At 36.2% G+C, this 16,489-nt stretch overlaps 1 protein-coding gene across 1 annotated transcript in view; it reads right to left on the reverse strand.

The window, feature by feature from the left end:
- Positions 1-251: 251 nt before the first annotated feature.
- The window catches only part of LOC103480537 (deleted in malignant brain tumors 1 protein-like), a 20,097-nt gene continuing 3,859 nt past the window's right edge, over positions 252-16,489 (reverse strand). Inside the window, exons 4-11 of the mRNA XM_017310324.1 lie at positions 14,868-15,179; positions 14,101-14,244; positions 8,001-8,258; positions 4,579-4,890; positions 3,300-3,611; positions 2,021-2,272; positions 1,191-1,448; positions 252-683 (exon numbers count right to left, since the gene is read on the reverse strand). Of these exons, the coding sequence (XP_017165813.1) occupies positions 607-683; positions 1,191-1,448; positions 2,021-2,272; positions 3,300-3,611; positions 4,579-4,890; positions 8,001-8,258; positions 14,101-14,244; positions 14,868-15,179 (1,925 nt within the window). The 3' untranslated portion in view covers positions 252-606. The remainder of the gene's footprint in view (positions 684-1,190; positions 1,449-2,020; positions 2,273-3,299; positions 3,612-4,578; positions 4,891-8,000; positions 8,259-14,100; positions 14,245-14,867; positions 15,180-16,489) is intronic.

The raw sequence follows: 16,489 nt of genomic DNA on the forward strand, positions 1-16,489 counted from the left end.
CCATAGGCAGTGTCTGGTCAATAGAATTTAATGGTGACAGAGGAACAATGACTAACAAAGAGACTCTTCACCTAAACAAACTTAAAGCCTTTCCCAGACTTACGAATGTGCCCAAACCTGATCCACTTTTGAGAAAGATGAAACTCGTACAGTATAGTTGATCACCTTTACGTCTACTTCCCACTAACAGATTCATTTTAGCTACGAAAACCAAAATGAGAGAACACACTTTAGTTTTGCAATCACTTTTATTTTTTATTTTAAAGACTTAGAATTCAAATGAAACGTAGCCACACCATTTTAAGCACACTTTGAATACAACTTTATAAATATTATAAGCTTAATAGCAGTCAAGGCTTAGAAGCATCTCAAGAAATAAGTTACTTATTCACAGTTGTTTTTTTTTCTTTTTGAACTCAGAAAAGACCATAAAATCACATAAACAGTTAATATTTGACAAGGACATAAATGTCTTAAAGCATGCCTTCCAGGTGAATCCCTCAGTAGCAAGTAAAATAATTATTACATGTTTAAATCCAATTATTACAGCACAACAATTACATTTTTATAGACATTAGGCTTTAGCACAAGGAGTAATATGTGTATTTAAGATCTTGAAGTTTGGTCACATGAATCAGATACCAGTGTACATTTGCAAACCCTGGATGATGTAGGCCTAGGACCTGTCAAAACAAGTATGGAAGAAAATATGTCAAGATCGAAGCAAATTTTAAACAAACATGGACGTAAAAAAAAGTGTAAATTTTGGTTAATTAAAGTAAGTAATCTTGCGAATAAATGGCAATAAATCTGCATTGTTAGATCTCTAGTAATTAGTCAAGGCATAAAAAAGCAAAAGGTATAAAATAAATATTTCAGGACTTTAAAAGAAAATGTCATAGTAATAGGGCATTTTTATACCTTATTTTATACTAACATTAAGACATTAAAATGTTTTCTTGTACAAGGAGAAATTTTGATTCAACTACCTTGGATTAGAATCTTTTTTTTCCCCCAAGAAGAAATAAAGATAAACTAGAACTGCAAGCAGTTAACAGATACGAAGCCCATCCGAAAAAGTCTATAAACAGATGTTTGTCTTTTTTTGTTAAATTGCACAGCAAATATGTATCAATGCATTTCTACAAATTTTCATAGTCTTTGTGGTATAATAATGAAAAACATCTTACTGGTAGATGAGGTAACGTTGACTCCACTACTCCTGATATCATTAAACACAGAGAAGAGACTGAATGTGTATGTGGTTCCAGCAGTGAGAGATGACACTGTGTGGCTAACTGGTCCATCTCCATCTGGTGCATTGATAAATGTCTCTCTGCCATTAAACTGGAGAACAAAGCTGATATTGTTGTTCACTTTATTCCACTGCAGAGTGATGCTGGTCTCATCTTGACTGGATGCTCTGAAGTCATCAGCATTTCCAGGAGCTAAAAATACAACATGATAGGATGTAGTTTATTCATGTCTGTAAAGCTAATTGTCCATGGAAAAGCTTTAACAATTCTTCCCATCTCTACACCAACCAGCTTCATCTCCATTAGCAGGACCCACTACAGTGGAAAGGCAAGACGTGCCAAACCCAACACGTTTCTATTATGAGTCATTGAACTGCAATGAAAAAACAAGAAATGGTGCAGCTCCACTACTCATTATTTGTAGTAGTACTTTGGGTTTGGGTTTTTCTTTTCAGGATTGTATTGTGTGAATTTTGGTGTACATCTTTTGACTGTATCATCTAAATCCAAAAGGTTTCATAAGTAAAAAAAATAGTTTTAGCAATTTAATACCAGAATGAGCTGAAATATTTTTCTTTTTTGTCTTGAAAACATAGTGTTATATAAACTTCTTTAAATCATCTTGACCAATACAATCATGCTTTTACTCATTAACTATTCTTGATAATAGTGAAATAGTTAACGTATTTAATGTTAAATGTATAACACGTGGAAAATGAAACTATACAAAAATGTATTGTTAGGGATTATGTTAAACATCTTACCAGTGGCAGCTGTCAGCTGTACTCCTCTACTTCTAACGTTCTCTAACACAGAGAACAGAGTGAATGTGTATTTGGTTCCAGCAGTGAGAGATGACACTGTGTGGTTAACTGGTCCATYTCCATCTGGWGCTCTGATGAATGTCTCTCTGCCATTAAACTGGAGAACAAAGCTGATATTGTTGTTCACTTTATTCCACTGCAGAGTGATGCTGGTCTCATCTTGACTGGATGCTGTGAAGCCGTATTCAGAATCTAAAAACACAATGATATAAGAAGAAAATTATAAAAGTTGGTAAGTCTGACATTGTACATTGGTCACTTTATATTTCCAAAATATTTGTAGCTATTTAATGCCACAGTGAGCAAGATTGTTTCATTTTTAGCTTTCTTTGAGCCATAGAGGTAAATACACTTCCTTAAAAGTGGCCTATTATGCTTCCTTGAACAGGTTAGGACACGTCTATGACTATACACAGCATGATCATTACTTTTTATTTGCACAAAATCCTTCTTGGATGATGAGATTTCAGTTTGGTCAGTTCTGCTCCTTTCAGATTGAGTTGTTTTAGTTCCTCTTGTAACTTTAAATCAATTGGCTGCTGCTGGCCCCCAACTCAACATTTACACTCACAGGTAAAAATGGCTGCAAACAGATGGTCAGTTATACCGCCATATGTTTATGAATAACAGAAGTGGAGACTCCTGTACAAGTAACCAGGAACTGTCTACTGTGGAACACAGGAATTAAACACTACATTTAAAATAATTGCTTCTAAATTTGTGTTTAAATTGTCAAATTGAGATGTTGCTTCCCCTGGAGACTTTATATAAATGTTTTCTCCTACAAATAAATGCACCAAGTGGTTTCAAATGTTCTATTCAACAATATTCTGCAACAGACTGGCGACCTGTCCAGAGTGACCCCGCCTCTCGCCTGGAATGTTAACTGGAGATAGGCACCGGCACCTCCCGACCCCACTAGGACCAGGGTGTAAGAAAATGGATGGATGGATGGATGGATATTCAACAATATTAAGAAATTGCACTTATTTAAGTTCTTCATGAAATCCTACTTGATGTAATAGAAATAAATGTATCATTATTCCAATAGAGTAAGTGAGATACACAGTGAGTTGTGTTTTATAGTACGCTCAAGTAATTACTGAGTAAAAAAAAAACAAAACTATTTCCTTTTGTTAGTTTTTTAAATATGAACAGAAATAAAATTATTTCAGCAAAAGAATGTTGCATTTTTTTCAGAAGTAGAAGTAATTTTTACCTGAACAGATGACACCAGCATCCTCCCAGTGTACACAGTCGTGTGTCCCAAATCCTCTGTGCCCACACTGTGTAAGTGAAGCTTCATAGCCAGAACACGACACGTCATCAAGCCAGATCTGTCCTGTTCCTTCACCAAAGAAGGCTGTACTGGTAGCTTTCAGTGCCGTTCCACAGTTTAACTCTCTACAGACCACATTGGCATTGTTTAAATCCCAGATATCATCACAGACAGTTCCCCAGATGCTGTTGTGGTAGATTTCAACTCTTCCAGAACATCGAGGTAATCCATTACCAGCTAACCTGATCTGACCTTGAAGAAGAAACACTGTATTATTTGGCTCGAATTTAAACAATATTGCATCTTTTAAAACACAAGAAAATCAAGTTACCTTCAGCAAATGTATTTTCACAAATCCCACTCATAGTTTTTATTTGCAAATCAGGCTATGTAGTTTTGAATCAAGTTTTATAACCTTGTAAAATTAAATGGCTGGGAATTTTTACCTTTTGCATGTGTATGTGTACAAGTCAAAAATCCATGTTATGTATTGTTCTTGCAAATTGAATGTATAGTTGTTCATGAATTTTGCCATCTTGTAAACTAAAAAGGTTTAATATTCCCACGGCCTGAGGGTAACACTAAAGAGCGCACACAGGGTCAGTGCAACTGTGCTGGACTGCGCACTGAGGTAAAAAAAAAAAAAAAACTCCTAGGAGACCTTGTCTCTTAGGACCACAAGAGGATTTAATATCTCAAGATGAACTTAAAGCTTGAAATGAAGATTCCTTGCAAGAGTCAAGACTGCCAAGTTGCATGGACGTCGACCAACTCAACACACAGGTTGTTCTTTGCAATCGACTCCAAACTGGACCAAGAAAAAATCTCTTTAGATTTTTACAATTAACACATCACTTCACTTCAACAAACCACCGAAGACCTCAGCCTCAATCTTTAAGAAAGTAATAAACATAATTACTATCAGGCCCACAATTTGTATTGATAAGGTCTTTTTGCAATTGATCTTATGCAATATTCTCATCATAAGAAATAGTGAATAATCTTTAACATTTAGAGAAAATATCAGTGTATGGGTAATTCTTCTACATAAGATGGCACTCTGGAAATTGAATTACTGGAATAAATGTTGCAATGTTATAACACATTGAATAGCTTCTACTTTTCAAAACCAATCCATTTATTTCTTTGTGTTCATTGGAAGTTTTTTATAAATAAAAATGAAATAACTTGAACACTTTTTTCTGAAATTAGTTTTTACCTGAACAGATGACACCAGCATCATCATTGTGTCCACAGTCGTGTGTCCCAAATCCTCTGTGCCCACACTGTGTAAGTGAAGTTTCATTGCCAGAACACGACACGTCATCAAGCCAGATGTGTTCTGTTCCTTCACCAAAGAAGGCTCTACTGGTAGCTTTCAGTGCCGTTCCACAGCCCAACTCTCTACAGACCACATTGGCATCGTTTAAATCCCAAGAATCATCACAGACTGTTCCCCAGATGCTGTTGTGGTAGATTTCAACTCTTCCAGAACATCGAGAAAATCCAACACCAGTTAACCTGATCTGACCTTGAAGCAGAAGAAGAAACGTATATTAATATTCAACTTTAATTTAAACACTTTTGCTTCTTCTAAAACACAAAAAAATCCAGTTACCTTCTGTGAATGTACATTCACAGATTCCACTCATGTTTTATCCTTATCAGTCTGCATTAGTTTCCTGGTCATATGGACAAATAGACTTCAAATCATAAATGTATTACTATGCGGGACCAACATTGTTTTTAGCAATGTTGGTCAATGTCCAAGAGAGAAACTTTAATTCCTATGAAAGTTTTATGCCAAGAAGGACATGGATAGAGAGTAGAGATAGAGAAATGACTTGAACACAGTTTCCTTATTTGTTCTGGAATGAACCTTCATGTAAAGTCCATATCTTTCATTGTTAACATCAACATTAAATAGCTTTTTATGTTCTCTATTCTGCTGATGAAGTTATACCCCAAATGTAAGGTAAGGGTAAGTTAAGGTAGCCTTGCCTCGTTTTACCTTACCATACCTTACCTATGTCAGTGGTTCCCAAACTTTTTCTCCTGTGCCCCCCCTATGGATTAGAAATTGCTGTCTGTGTGTTAGCGAAGGGAGTGGTGACTCTAAGAAAAGGGTAATGGGGGGGAGGGTCAACTTTTTGGGGAGAAAAATGAATGTACGTAGCTGAACATAGACAACATCGGTAGCCTACAGGCTACTTGTTAAGTTTAAGGTGTTGTATTGATATTAGCTAGCTAGTCATCTTTTGGATAACTTTAACTGCATCCAACAGCTTTACTCAACTCAGTCGGTTAGTTTGGGGGAAAAACTGAAAAGTTCTTTGCGTTTTTTCTGGTTTGCTGCCATGATTCTAACACACCGTAGTGTAGCTCCGCCCAGCAGCAGCAGGTCTCCGGCCCTTAGACCGCATAGGTGTAAACCCAGCGCGAGCGTTGTAGCGTTCATGTTGCATTTAAAGGCGGCTCGGAAAAACAGGTTACCACATGTTAACGGATTAAACAGTTTGAACTGCTGATAAAAGTGACAGAGGACACAGATATGGGAAGTGTGGAAGCCCCTACAGTATCAAATTGACATAGGAATAACAGAGAGTTGGCCATTCTAAGGTAAAAACCATGCGCATACAGCATTCATGTTTTGTTTTGGTTATTTTCATCCAGGCGGCTTCCCGCGCCCCCCCTATGGGGCGCGCCCCACAGTTTGGGAACCTCTGCCTTATGTAATGAAGAGAGCTTCATTACTGGGACTGTTTTTACTCAAGTCACTGTATAGCACTTTAAAAGCACTTTATTAACAAGCACTTTATTTAGCACTGCACTTTAAGCAGAGATTTGCACATAAATAACAATTTGCACACAAGAAGTTTTAATTGTATTGAGTATTTTAGTAATTAGCATGTAGCCTTTTGTTCTGGGCTCTGCACAGCTGCTCCTCATTGACAAGTGAGGTGGTTGCCTGTGAAGGGAGGATAATTGTTACTCAGAGCAATAAGCTACTGGTGGGTCAAACTGAGCAAATGTTTGTGCGTAATCTGTTAGATGTAGAGTGCTAATATTGAGTGACTCACCTGTCTTTTCTGTGTCCTCTCCGGGGGTCCAGACACCATTTATAGGTTCCGGGAGAGGCCATTGAAAAGTGGGGGGAGGAAATTGTTTATGGGTTTTTGTGGTGTTTCATTATGGTGTAAGATAAAATATAAATATTTATAAAAAGTACATTTAAATGTTTATATTTAGTAAAATGTATTTTATTTAAATAGGTGGAGATTTGTTAAGTGAGATCCCCTGTGAATTGGAGGTGGTAGGGTCCAACACAGCTGAGACTATTTAAGCCTGCAGTCTCACCTGTGAAAGGATTGAGTGGTGTGTGTTGATGCTGTAAGAAGAATAAACCCACTGCTGTTTCCACCTGACTCTGCCTCAAATAGTCTTCCTCACTGTAAAATCCAACCGCAAAAGGCCGCCTTGTTACACCTTACCTTACCCCAAATGTGTGCTTACTGTGGAAAATGCTTTGCTTCACAGTAGAAAAGATCTATATCTATAATTTTGACAGAAGGTGTGGAGCACAGCATCTCCTTTTATGCAGACGATCTCCTGCTTTATGTCTCCAACCCAACCAAATTAATTCCTTCTGCTCTAGTGTTGGTTAATCATTTCTACAGTTTTTAGGCTATCAGTTGTACATCAATGAGCGAGCCTTAGACCTACCTAACCTCACTTTTAAAAGTATCAACAATTTTACACATCTGGAAGTCATAGTTATCAGAAAATATTAGAATCTTTCTTATGGAGGTCTTTCTCTACCATATGTTTTTCTCATGTCCTCTTATTAGCAAGTGTTGGAAGAAAATATTTGGCACATTATGAGTAAAGGGTAAAACCAAATCCTTGTATCAGGACAGGAAACGTCACAAAGGAAACGTCACAAACTGCCTCCTGCGCAGTTGGGTACAAGAGTGTCAGTGGTGCCAGGTTGCTAAAAATGTAACTTCAAACACATTCATGAGTCATCTATTGGCATCACAGCCAATTGAGATTGCTGCCATGGATTTGACCACATTGGAAAATGAGAAGGGAAAACTTCTTACAATTACTGATGTACTTGGTGAAGACACAGTTACTGTATCAACCTGGGACTAAAAAGCATCCACTGTTGCCCAGCTGTTGCTGACTGAGTGCTTCTTCAGGTTTGGTAATCCAAGCCACATTATTTTGGATTTGTGAATTCAACAGCTCTGTAACTTGTTAGACTTGAGAAAGTTGCATACTTCTTGACATCCTGCTGGAAATGAGCAGTGTGAGCAGTTCAGCAGAACTATTCATGACCTTCTGTGCACCTTACCAATGTTTAGGGAATCAGTGTTGGACTGATGGACTGATGCTGCTTTTCTCTTACAATACAACCCTTTGACCAAAGTACTGCCAAGCCTTTGGTGATTTCTCTTCTGTTTGATTTTGAACCTCTATGGCCTGTAAACCTTTTATTGGTTAATGTTGTGAGGTGGAGTCCTGGTTGGTTGATCATCAGACTAAATTATAACAAGAGCATTTGAAAAACACCTGTTTACATATTTAGTACTTTTTAAAGATTCCTTCTTTGTGGTATAATAATGAAGAACATCTTACTTGTAGCTGTGGTAACATTGACTCCCCTGCTCCTGACATTGTAAAGCACAGAGAAGAGACTGAATGTGTATTTGGTTCCAGGAGTGAGAGATGACACTGTGTGGCTAACTGGTCCATCTCCATCTGGTGCTCTGATGAATGTCTCTTTGCCATTAAACTGGAGAACAAAGCTGATATTGTTGTTTATCTTATTCCACTGAAGAGTGATGCTGGTCTCATCTTGACTGGATGCTCTGAAGTCATCAGCATGTCCAGGAGCTAAAAACACAATATGATAGGATGTAGTTTATTCATGTCACTAAAGCTAATTGTCCATGGAAAAGCTTTAACAATGATCCTTCACTCTACACCAACCAGCTTCATCTCCATTAGCAGGACCACTACAGTGGAAAGGCAAGACGTGCCAAACCCAACACGTTTCTATTATGAGTCATTGAACTGCAATGAAAAACAAGAAATGATGCAGCTCCACTACTCAATATTTGTAGTAGTACTTTGGGTTTGGGTTTTTCTTTTCAGAAATGTAATGTGTGAATTTTGGTGTACATCTTTTGACTGTATCATCTAAATCCAAAAGGTTGCACAAGCAGAAAAATAACTAATACCAGAAATGTAATACTAGAATCAGCAGAAATATTAATTTTGTCTTGAAAACAGAAGTTTATATAAACATCTTTAATACTTAGTTGAAATCCTTTTGAACTATTGAAATTTGTCAGGCGGAAGTATATTTCCGCCTGACAAAAATATTAAATAAATCACTAATAGCCTCACAGTTATCAGATTAAACTGCAAACTTTTAGTACCTCTGTAAATGTAAGGTATCAAAGAATCGTTTTCTGCTGTCAGAACTATTATAGCTTTTACCCCTCCTGAATTATTAGTGATAAAATACAATACATTTTACGCAAAAGTATTGCGAGGGAACGCAAAAGAAAAGAAATTCCCCATGTCCCTTCCAGGGCTCTGTAGCTATCTCCTTATTTTGAAAGCTTGTGATTGGGTTTCAAGTTAATTTCGACCCTGGAGTGAGTTTACAAACCCAATATTGTCAAGTATTCAAAGATAATGTGACAATGATGTGACTGGGAACATAACTGGGAATCTGTTCAAATTAAATGGCTGGTTACTATTGAATGACACTTTCTACATATAACATAAACTTTGATCATGACATTTACTCCATATATATGCAAAATATATCATTGTGCACTGTGTAATATACATAATAACAATGAACTGAAAACTCTTTGTATAACTCCAAGTGCGACATTTTGACAAAATCACGCACAAATCAAAGACTAAATTGGAGGGAGATGTTCCCTGCCGTCTCAAAACTGAATATTTCCCGATCTAATGCAATAAAATATTATAAATTATACTGTAACGTAAAGAATCACAATGAAATATGGTCCTTCTACCAGTTACCAAAAGCTCGCCCCCAGGGTGTGTGAAGAAACACCCCTCCTCCACTCTTTTGTTTTTATCTTCCAGAAACCAAGCAAGAAGCTACCCCGTCGTTAGCCCCTTTCTGAATGAGCTATTATCAGCTCATTTAGAAAGCATGTGAGGGGGTTTCAGGTTAATTCCGACCCTGGAGTGATGTTACAAAGCCAATATTGTCACGTATCCAAAGGTAAAGGCTCTTCTGTGTCACATCATACCGGACATTTTCGGTCAGTCGACAGAAAATTGGCTGTTTGCAAGCGTGCTTGATGACGTGGCATTTCTTCTTCTTCTTGTTGGTTTTTATTGGCGGTTGGCAACAAACTTTCAGTAGCACTTACTGGTATGGAGTGTGGCTCGTGATGATCTATAAACTTTCACTTCATACATAATCCTTACTTTATGCTTTTGACTAATCTAACACTCACACATACATACCTACTTATATTACCCTAATTGCATATAGTTTTTTTTTTATACCATTCTTTGTTCTTCTTAACACATTCTCTACCATCCTGCCCTAATCAAATTCTATGAAATAACCTTGTTTTTTTAAGAAATCGAATAATTATTTGAATATGTTTGCTTCCCAATTCTCTCCTCAAAAATTCTGTTAAATTGAACCTTTCTTTAATCTCTTCACATTCTCTCAACATGTATCTTCTATCTTCTTCATATTTATAACACTCTAAAAAAAACATGTTCTATTGTTTCAAACTTTTCACAATACTCACACTTTCCAGTTTTATGCTTCTGGATATTGAAAAGTGAATAATTAAGCCATACATGGCCTTTTCTTTTCCTTCCTACAACCTTCTGAATCTTATAAAACCATCTTTCTGTTACCCCTTCATCCCACCTTCTTTGCCATATTTTCATCAGCTCTTCTTTAGCTTTACTTTTCCCTTCAGACTTACTTGTCTTAACTGTAAAACTGATGGGACTATGAATTGCCTTCTTTGTCATTTTATCGACTTTCTCGTTTCCTACTACCCCTATATGTGCTGGCACCCACACAAATGTAACTACTAACCCCATATTTTGTAATCTATATAGTGTATGATATATTTCTAATAATATGTCTCTCCTACAATCTGTATTAAAATATTTTATGCTTGTTAAAGCCGAGCTTGAATCAGAGCAAATTATTGCTTGCATTGGTTTTACTTCCTCAATCCATTGTAAAGTCAATAGAATTGCTATCATTTCACCTGTATAGATTGATAGCCCATCCGTAATTCGCTTCCCTATATTTAAATTGAATTCTGGAATTGTACATGCTATTCCTATTTTTCCTTCAATTTTTGATGCAACTGTATAAATTTGGACATAACTAAAGTAATCATTTATATGTGAATGCACTGAGTATCTATCTATAACATTTGATTTGTCTTGTTTCTTAACCATTAAAGACAAATCGACTGTGGTTTCTGGCAGCATCCAGGGTGGTATAACTGATATTGGATCTGTTTGACTAATTTCTAAAGTATCCATTTTAAATTCCTTAACGTCTTTTCCAATTTTCCATCCATAACTCCTCATCTCTTTCTTTTCCTTTTCCCAGCATGATTTTAAAATTTCCCGGGTTGGATGTTCACATTTATGCCCAATCAAATTTAACCAATAATTAATTATTAATTTAGATCTCCTCAGATCTAGTGGCATTTCTCCCATTTCTACTTCTAATGCTGTTGTTGGCGTTGTTTTGAAAGCTTCCGTACATAATCTTAATGCTTGATGTTGAATAGTATCTAATTTATCCAGATGAGTATTAGCTGCTGACCTGTAAACTAAACATCCAAAATCAAGGTCCGATCTTATCATCCCTGTATAAATCTGTTTTAACGCTTGTCTGTCTGCCCCCAATCATTACCAGCCAAACATCTTAATATATTCAATTTTTTCTTACATTTATCTACAATCTTTTGGAAGTGGATACTCCACTTTAATTTCTCATCAAACCACAACCCCAGAAATGTTATAATCTTTACTTGTTCAACTTTTTGATTATATAACTTTAATTCTATTACCTTGTTTATTTTTTTTTGAGAAAAAACAATTACTTTCGTTTTATCCACTGAGAATTTAAATTCCCATTGCAATGCCCACAGCTCTATATCAACAATGACCTTTTGTATTTTTTTCCCTATAAACTCCATATTCTTCCCTCTTTTCCATATGGCTCCATCATCTGCAAAGAGTGAGCATCCCAYATCCCTTCCAATATTTTTAAATATGTAATTAATCATCACAGAAAACAATAAAGGACTTACAGTATAATGCTCCCCTGTGGCGTACCATTTTCCACAACATATTTATCCGAAACTACCTCTCCAATTTTTACCTGTAATTACCTGCTTGGTCTTTAATCCATTCATATATTTTTCCTTTAATCCCCAATTTGTATAATTTAATTAATAAACCCTCTACCCACATCATATCATATGCTTTTTCAATATCAAAAAATACAGCCACTACACTTTCTTTGTTTACTTGAGCTCTTCTTACTTCATGCTCAAGACATAACGTTGGGTCATTAGTGCTCCTCCCTTTACGAAAACCACTTTGATAATTAGAAATACATTCCTTTTTATTTAAATAATACACTAATCTATTATTAATCATTTTTTCCATTATTTTACATAAGTTTGAAGTTAATGCTATTGGCCTATAACTTTCTGGTTTTGAATGATCTTTTCCTGGTTTAGCTATCGGTACTATAATAGATTCATGACATGGCATTTTAAGGGACACGTCCCTTTAAACCCATCAGCTGATTTTAATTAGCCGTAAAACCATAACATTTAGTGCAAAACTTGTATGCGGGATAGTTTTAGAATGATGAAAGCCTCCTCTAGCAGACGTAAAAAAGCCAAAAACACGTGAAAACCGATTCCACCAGTGGGATCGTCGGGTTAAAGGGGTACAAAATTGGGTAATTTCTGACATTATTTCAAACAAACTTAAAATCTCTAGCAACATTTAAGATGCAAATGTTACACACATATCATCGGTGCTGAATGCAAAATTGTACAGATTTGCATTAAGACTACACAGGAATTATGTTAAATATCTTACCAGTGGCAGCTGTAGGCTGTACTCCTCTACTTATGTTCTCAAAAACAGAGAAGAGAGTGAATGTGTATTTGGTTCCAGTGAGAGATGACACAGTGTGGCTAACTGGTCCATCTCCAACTGGTGCATTGATGAATGTGTTTATGACATTGAACTGGAGAACAAAGCTGATATTGATTGTTGTTTATTTTATTCCACTTCAGAGTGATTTTATTTGCACAAAATTCTTCTTGGATGATGAGATTTCAGTTTGGTCAGTTCTGCTCCTGTCAGAATGAGTTGTTTTAGTTCCTCTTGTAACTTCAAATCCAAATCGGCTGCTTCTGACCCCCAACTCAACATTTACACTTGCAGGTAAAAATGGCTGCAAACAAATGCTGAATTATACAACCATATGTTTGAGTAGCAGAAGTGGAGACTCCTGCACAACTAACAAGGTACTGCCTACAGTGGAACATGGGAATTCAACTCAACATTTAAAATAATCCACTTCCTTTAAAATGGAAATTATGGATGTATGTATGTTTGTTTGAAATGAGTGTTTAAATTGTTAAATTGACTTATTTTCCCTGGAAATTTGTTTACTAAAGTTCTATTCGACAACAGAAATTGTACTTATTTTTAATCCTTCTTGAAATCCAGATTGATGTAATAGAAACAAATGTATCATTATTCTGATTTGAGTTTTGTAACCTTGTAAAATTAAATGGCTGGGAATTTATTCCTTTTGCATGTGTATGTGTACAAGTCAAAAATCCATGTTTAATACGTTTTGTGTTTGTAAATAGAATGTGAAGTTGTTCATAAATATTGCTACCTTGTAACTAAAAGGTTTGATCTTCCCTCGGTCTTAGGGCAACACTAAAGAGGAGTAAGGAAAATGTCACAGTCGAACATCTTGGAAGCGTCCTGTCAGACCAAATCTTGCAAAAGCACACGTGGGTTCAGAGCAACTGTGCTGGACCGCGCACAGAGTAAAAAAATCTCTTAGGAGACCCCGACTCTCAAGACCGCAAGAGGTTTTAATATCTCAAGATGAACTTAACGCTTGAAAGGAAGATTTATTGCAAGAGTCAAGATTGGCAAGTTGCATGGACGTTGACCAACTCAACACACAGGTCGTCCTTTGGAATCGATTCCAAACTGGACCAAGAAAAAATGCTTTTAAATTTCCACGATTAACACATTATTTCACTTGAACAAGTCACCGAAGACCTCAACCTCAATTTTAAACAGGTAATAAACATAATTATTATCAGGCCCACATTTTGTATTGATAAGTTTTTTTGTAATTGATCTTATGCAATATTCTCATCATCATAAGAAATAGTGAATAATCTTTAGCATTTAGAGAAAATATCTGTCTGTGGGTGATTCTTCTACATAAGATGGCACTCTGGAAATTGAGTTACTGAAATAAATGTTGTAATGTTATAACACATTGAATAGCTTCTACTTTTCAAAACCAATCCATTTATTTCCTTGTGTTCATTGAAGTTCTGGATCTAAATAAAAATGAAATAATTTGAGCAAATCTGTGGGGTTTTTTTTTACCTCCTGGAATAAAAGTTCTTTTTACCTGAACAGATGACACCAGCATCCTCCCAGTGTCTACAGTCGTGTGTCCCAAATCCTCTGTGCCCACACTGTGTAAGTGAAGCTTCATTGCCAGAACACGACACGTCATCAAGCCAGATCTGTCCTGTTCCTTSACCAAAGAAGGCTGWWSKKRKAGCWTTYWCWGCWGKWCCACAGYYYAACTSTCTRCAGRCCACWKYRGCATCGTTTAAATCCCAGATATCATCACAGACAGTTCCCCAGGTACTGTTGTGGTAGATTTCAACTCTTCCAGAACATCGAGGTAATCCAGCACCAGCTAACCTGATCTGACCTTGAAGAAGAAACACTATTATTGAATTTAAACAATATTGCATCTTTTAAAACACAAGAAAATGAAAGTTACTTTCAGCAAATGTATGATCGCAAATCCCAGTTTATATTTGTAAAACAGGCTGTGTAGTTTTGAATTGAGTTTTGTTACCTTGTAACCCTATAAAATTAAATAGTGCTTGTAAATAGAATGTGTAGTTGTAATATTCTCATCATCATAAAATATTGTGAATAATCTTTAAAATTTACAAATAACACTAGTCAGGGTAATTTTTCTACATAAACAGGGACTCTGGTAATTGAGTTACTTAAAAAAAGTTATAACTTAATGAATATCATCTACTTTTCAAAACAAATCCATTTATTTCCTTGTGTTCATTGAAGTTTTGGTAGTAAATAAAAATGAAATCATTTGAGCAAAACAGTTTTTTTCCTTCCTGAAATAATTAGTTTTACCTGAACAGATGACACCAGCATCCTSMCWGTGTCYACAGTYRTGTRTCCCAAATYCTCTGTGCCSACACTGTGTAAGTGAAGCTTCATWGCCAGAACACGACACGTCATCAAGCCAGATCTGTCCTGTTCCTTCACCAAAGAAGGCTGTACTGGTAGCATTCACTGCTGTTCCACAGTTTAACTCTCTACAGACCACATTGGCATCGTTTAAATCCCAGATATCATCACAGACTGTTCCCCAGGTACTGTTGTGGTAGATTTCAACTCTGCCAGAACATCGAGGTAATCCAACACCAGTTAACCTGATCTGACCTTGAAGAAGAAGAAGAAACATATATTAATATTTAACTTGATTTAAAGACTTCTGCTTCTTCTAAAACACACAAATATTCAGTCTCCTTCTTTTAGTGCATGATCACAGATTGCACTCATGTTTTATTCTTGTAAATCAGTCTGCATTAGTTTCCTGGTCATATGAACAAATAGACTTCAAATCATAAATTGTATTACTATGTTCCACTGGTGAGAAATTGTAATTCCTATGAAAGTTTTATGCCTAGACAGACATGCATAGAGAAGTGACTTGAGCAGTTTTCCAATATGTTCTGGAGTGAACCTTAATGTAAAGTCCATTGTAACCATTGTTAACATCAACATTAGACATATTTTTGTTTTCTCTACTCTGCCCCTGAAGGTATACCCCAAATGTGCTTCCTGTGGAGAAGGCTTCGCTTCACAGTAGCAAAGATATATCTTTAATTTTGAGAGAAGATGTGCAGCACAGGGTCTCTTTATCCAGATGATCTCCTGCTTTATGCTTCCAACCCAACCAAATCACTTCCTTCTGCTCTATGTTGGTTAATCATTTCTATAGTTTTTATCAGTTGAACATCAATAAGAGCAAGCCTTAGACCTACCTCACCTCACTTTCAACAATTTTACACATCTGGAAGTTACAGTTATGGGAGAATAAAATAATCTACAGAAAACTAAACTGCAGGAGGAGGGTGTCACTTTGTCAACCTTTCAGATCTATTACTTGGTATTTAACTTGAGAAACCTTACACATTGGTACTTTTATTATGACTACCACAGCTATTTTAACTGCATAATGCTGGAGCTCTGCATACACAATAACTTTTGCTTGTGGCCTTCTTTATTCTGCTTGGCCTGTATGCACTATTGGATCACTTACAAACCGTTTAGATAAATATTCACTAAAAATATGAGTTCAGTTCAGGAAGCGGTTTGGCATATGCAGTTTTTCTATTTTACAAGTGGTAAAATACATTTTAGGGATCTGGATATAGATTATATCATTTGGTCCATCAGTCTCATTTCTCCAAGGCTAAGCTCTCTACCTTTTACCCAAGGGCGTAGATCACATCTCATTATTGTTGGGACCACAAACAGGAACATTTCTTAAGAGCAATTTTGGAGGGGTCAGTGAAGTTACAGTGAAATGTAAAGTAAAATGTGATTTAAAAAGTTTTTAAACCACATTCAAGCTTCAGGACCAAAAATGACTAGGTAAGGTAAGGTAAGGTAAGGTAAGGTAAGGTAAGGTAAGGTAAGGTAAGGTAAGGTAAGGTAAGGTAAGGTAAGGTAAGGTAAGGTAAGGT

This window comes from Poecilia reticulata, linkage group LG18 (assembly GCF_000633615.1).
Source record: "Poecilia reticulata strain Guanapo linkage group LG18, Guppy_female_1.0+MT, whole genome shotgun sequence".
Classification (NCBI taxonomy): domain Eukaryota; kingdom Metazoa; phylum Chordata; class Actinopteri; order Cyprinodontiformes; family Poeciliidae; genus Poecilia; species Poecilia reticulata.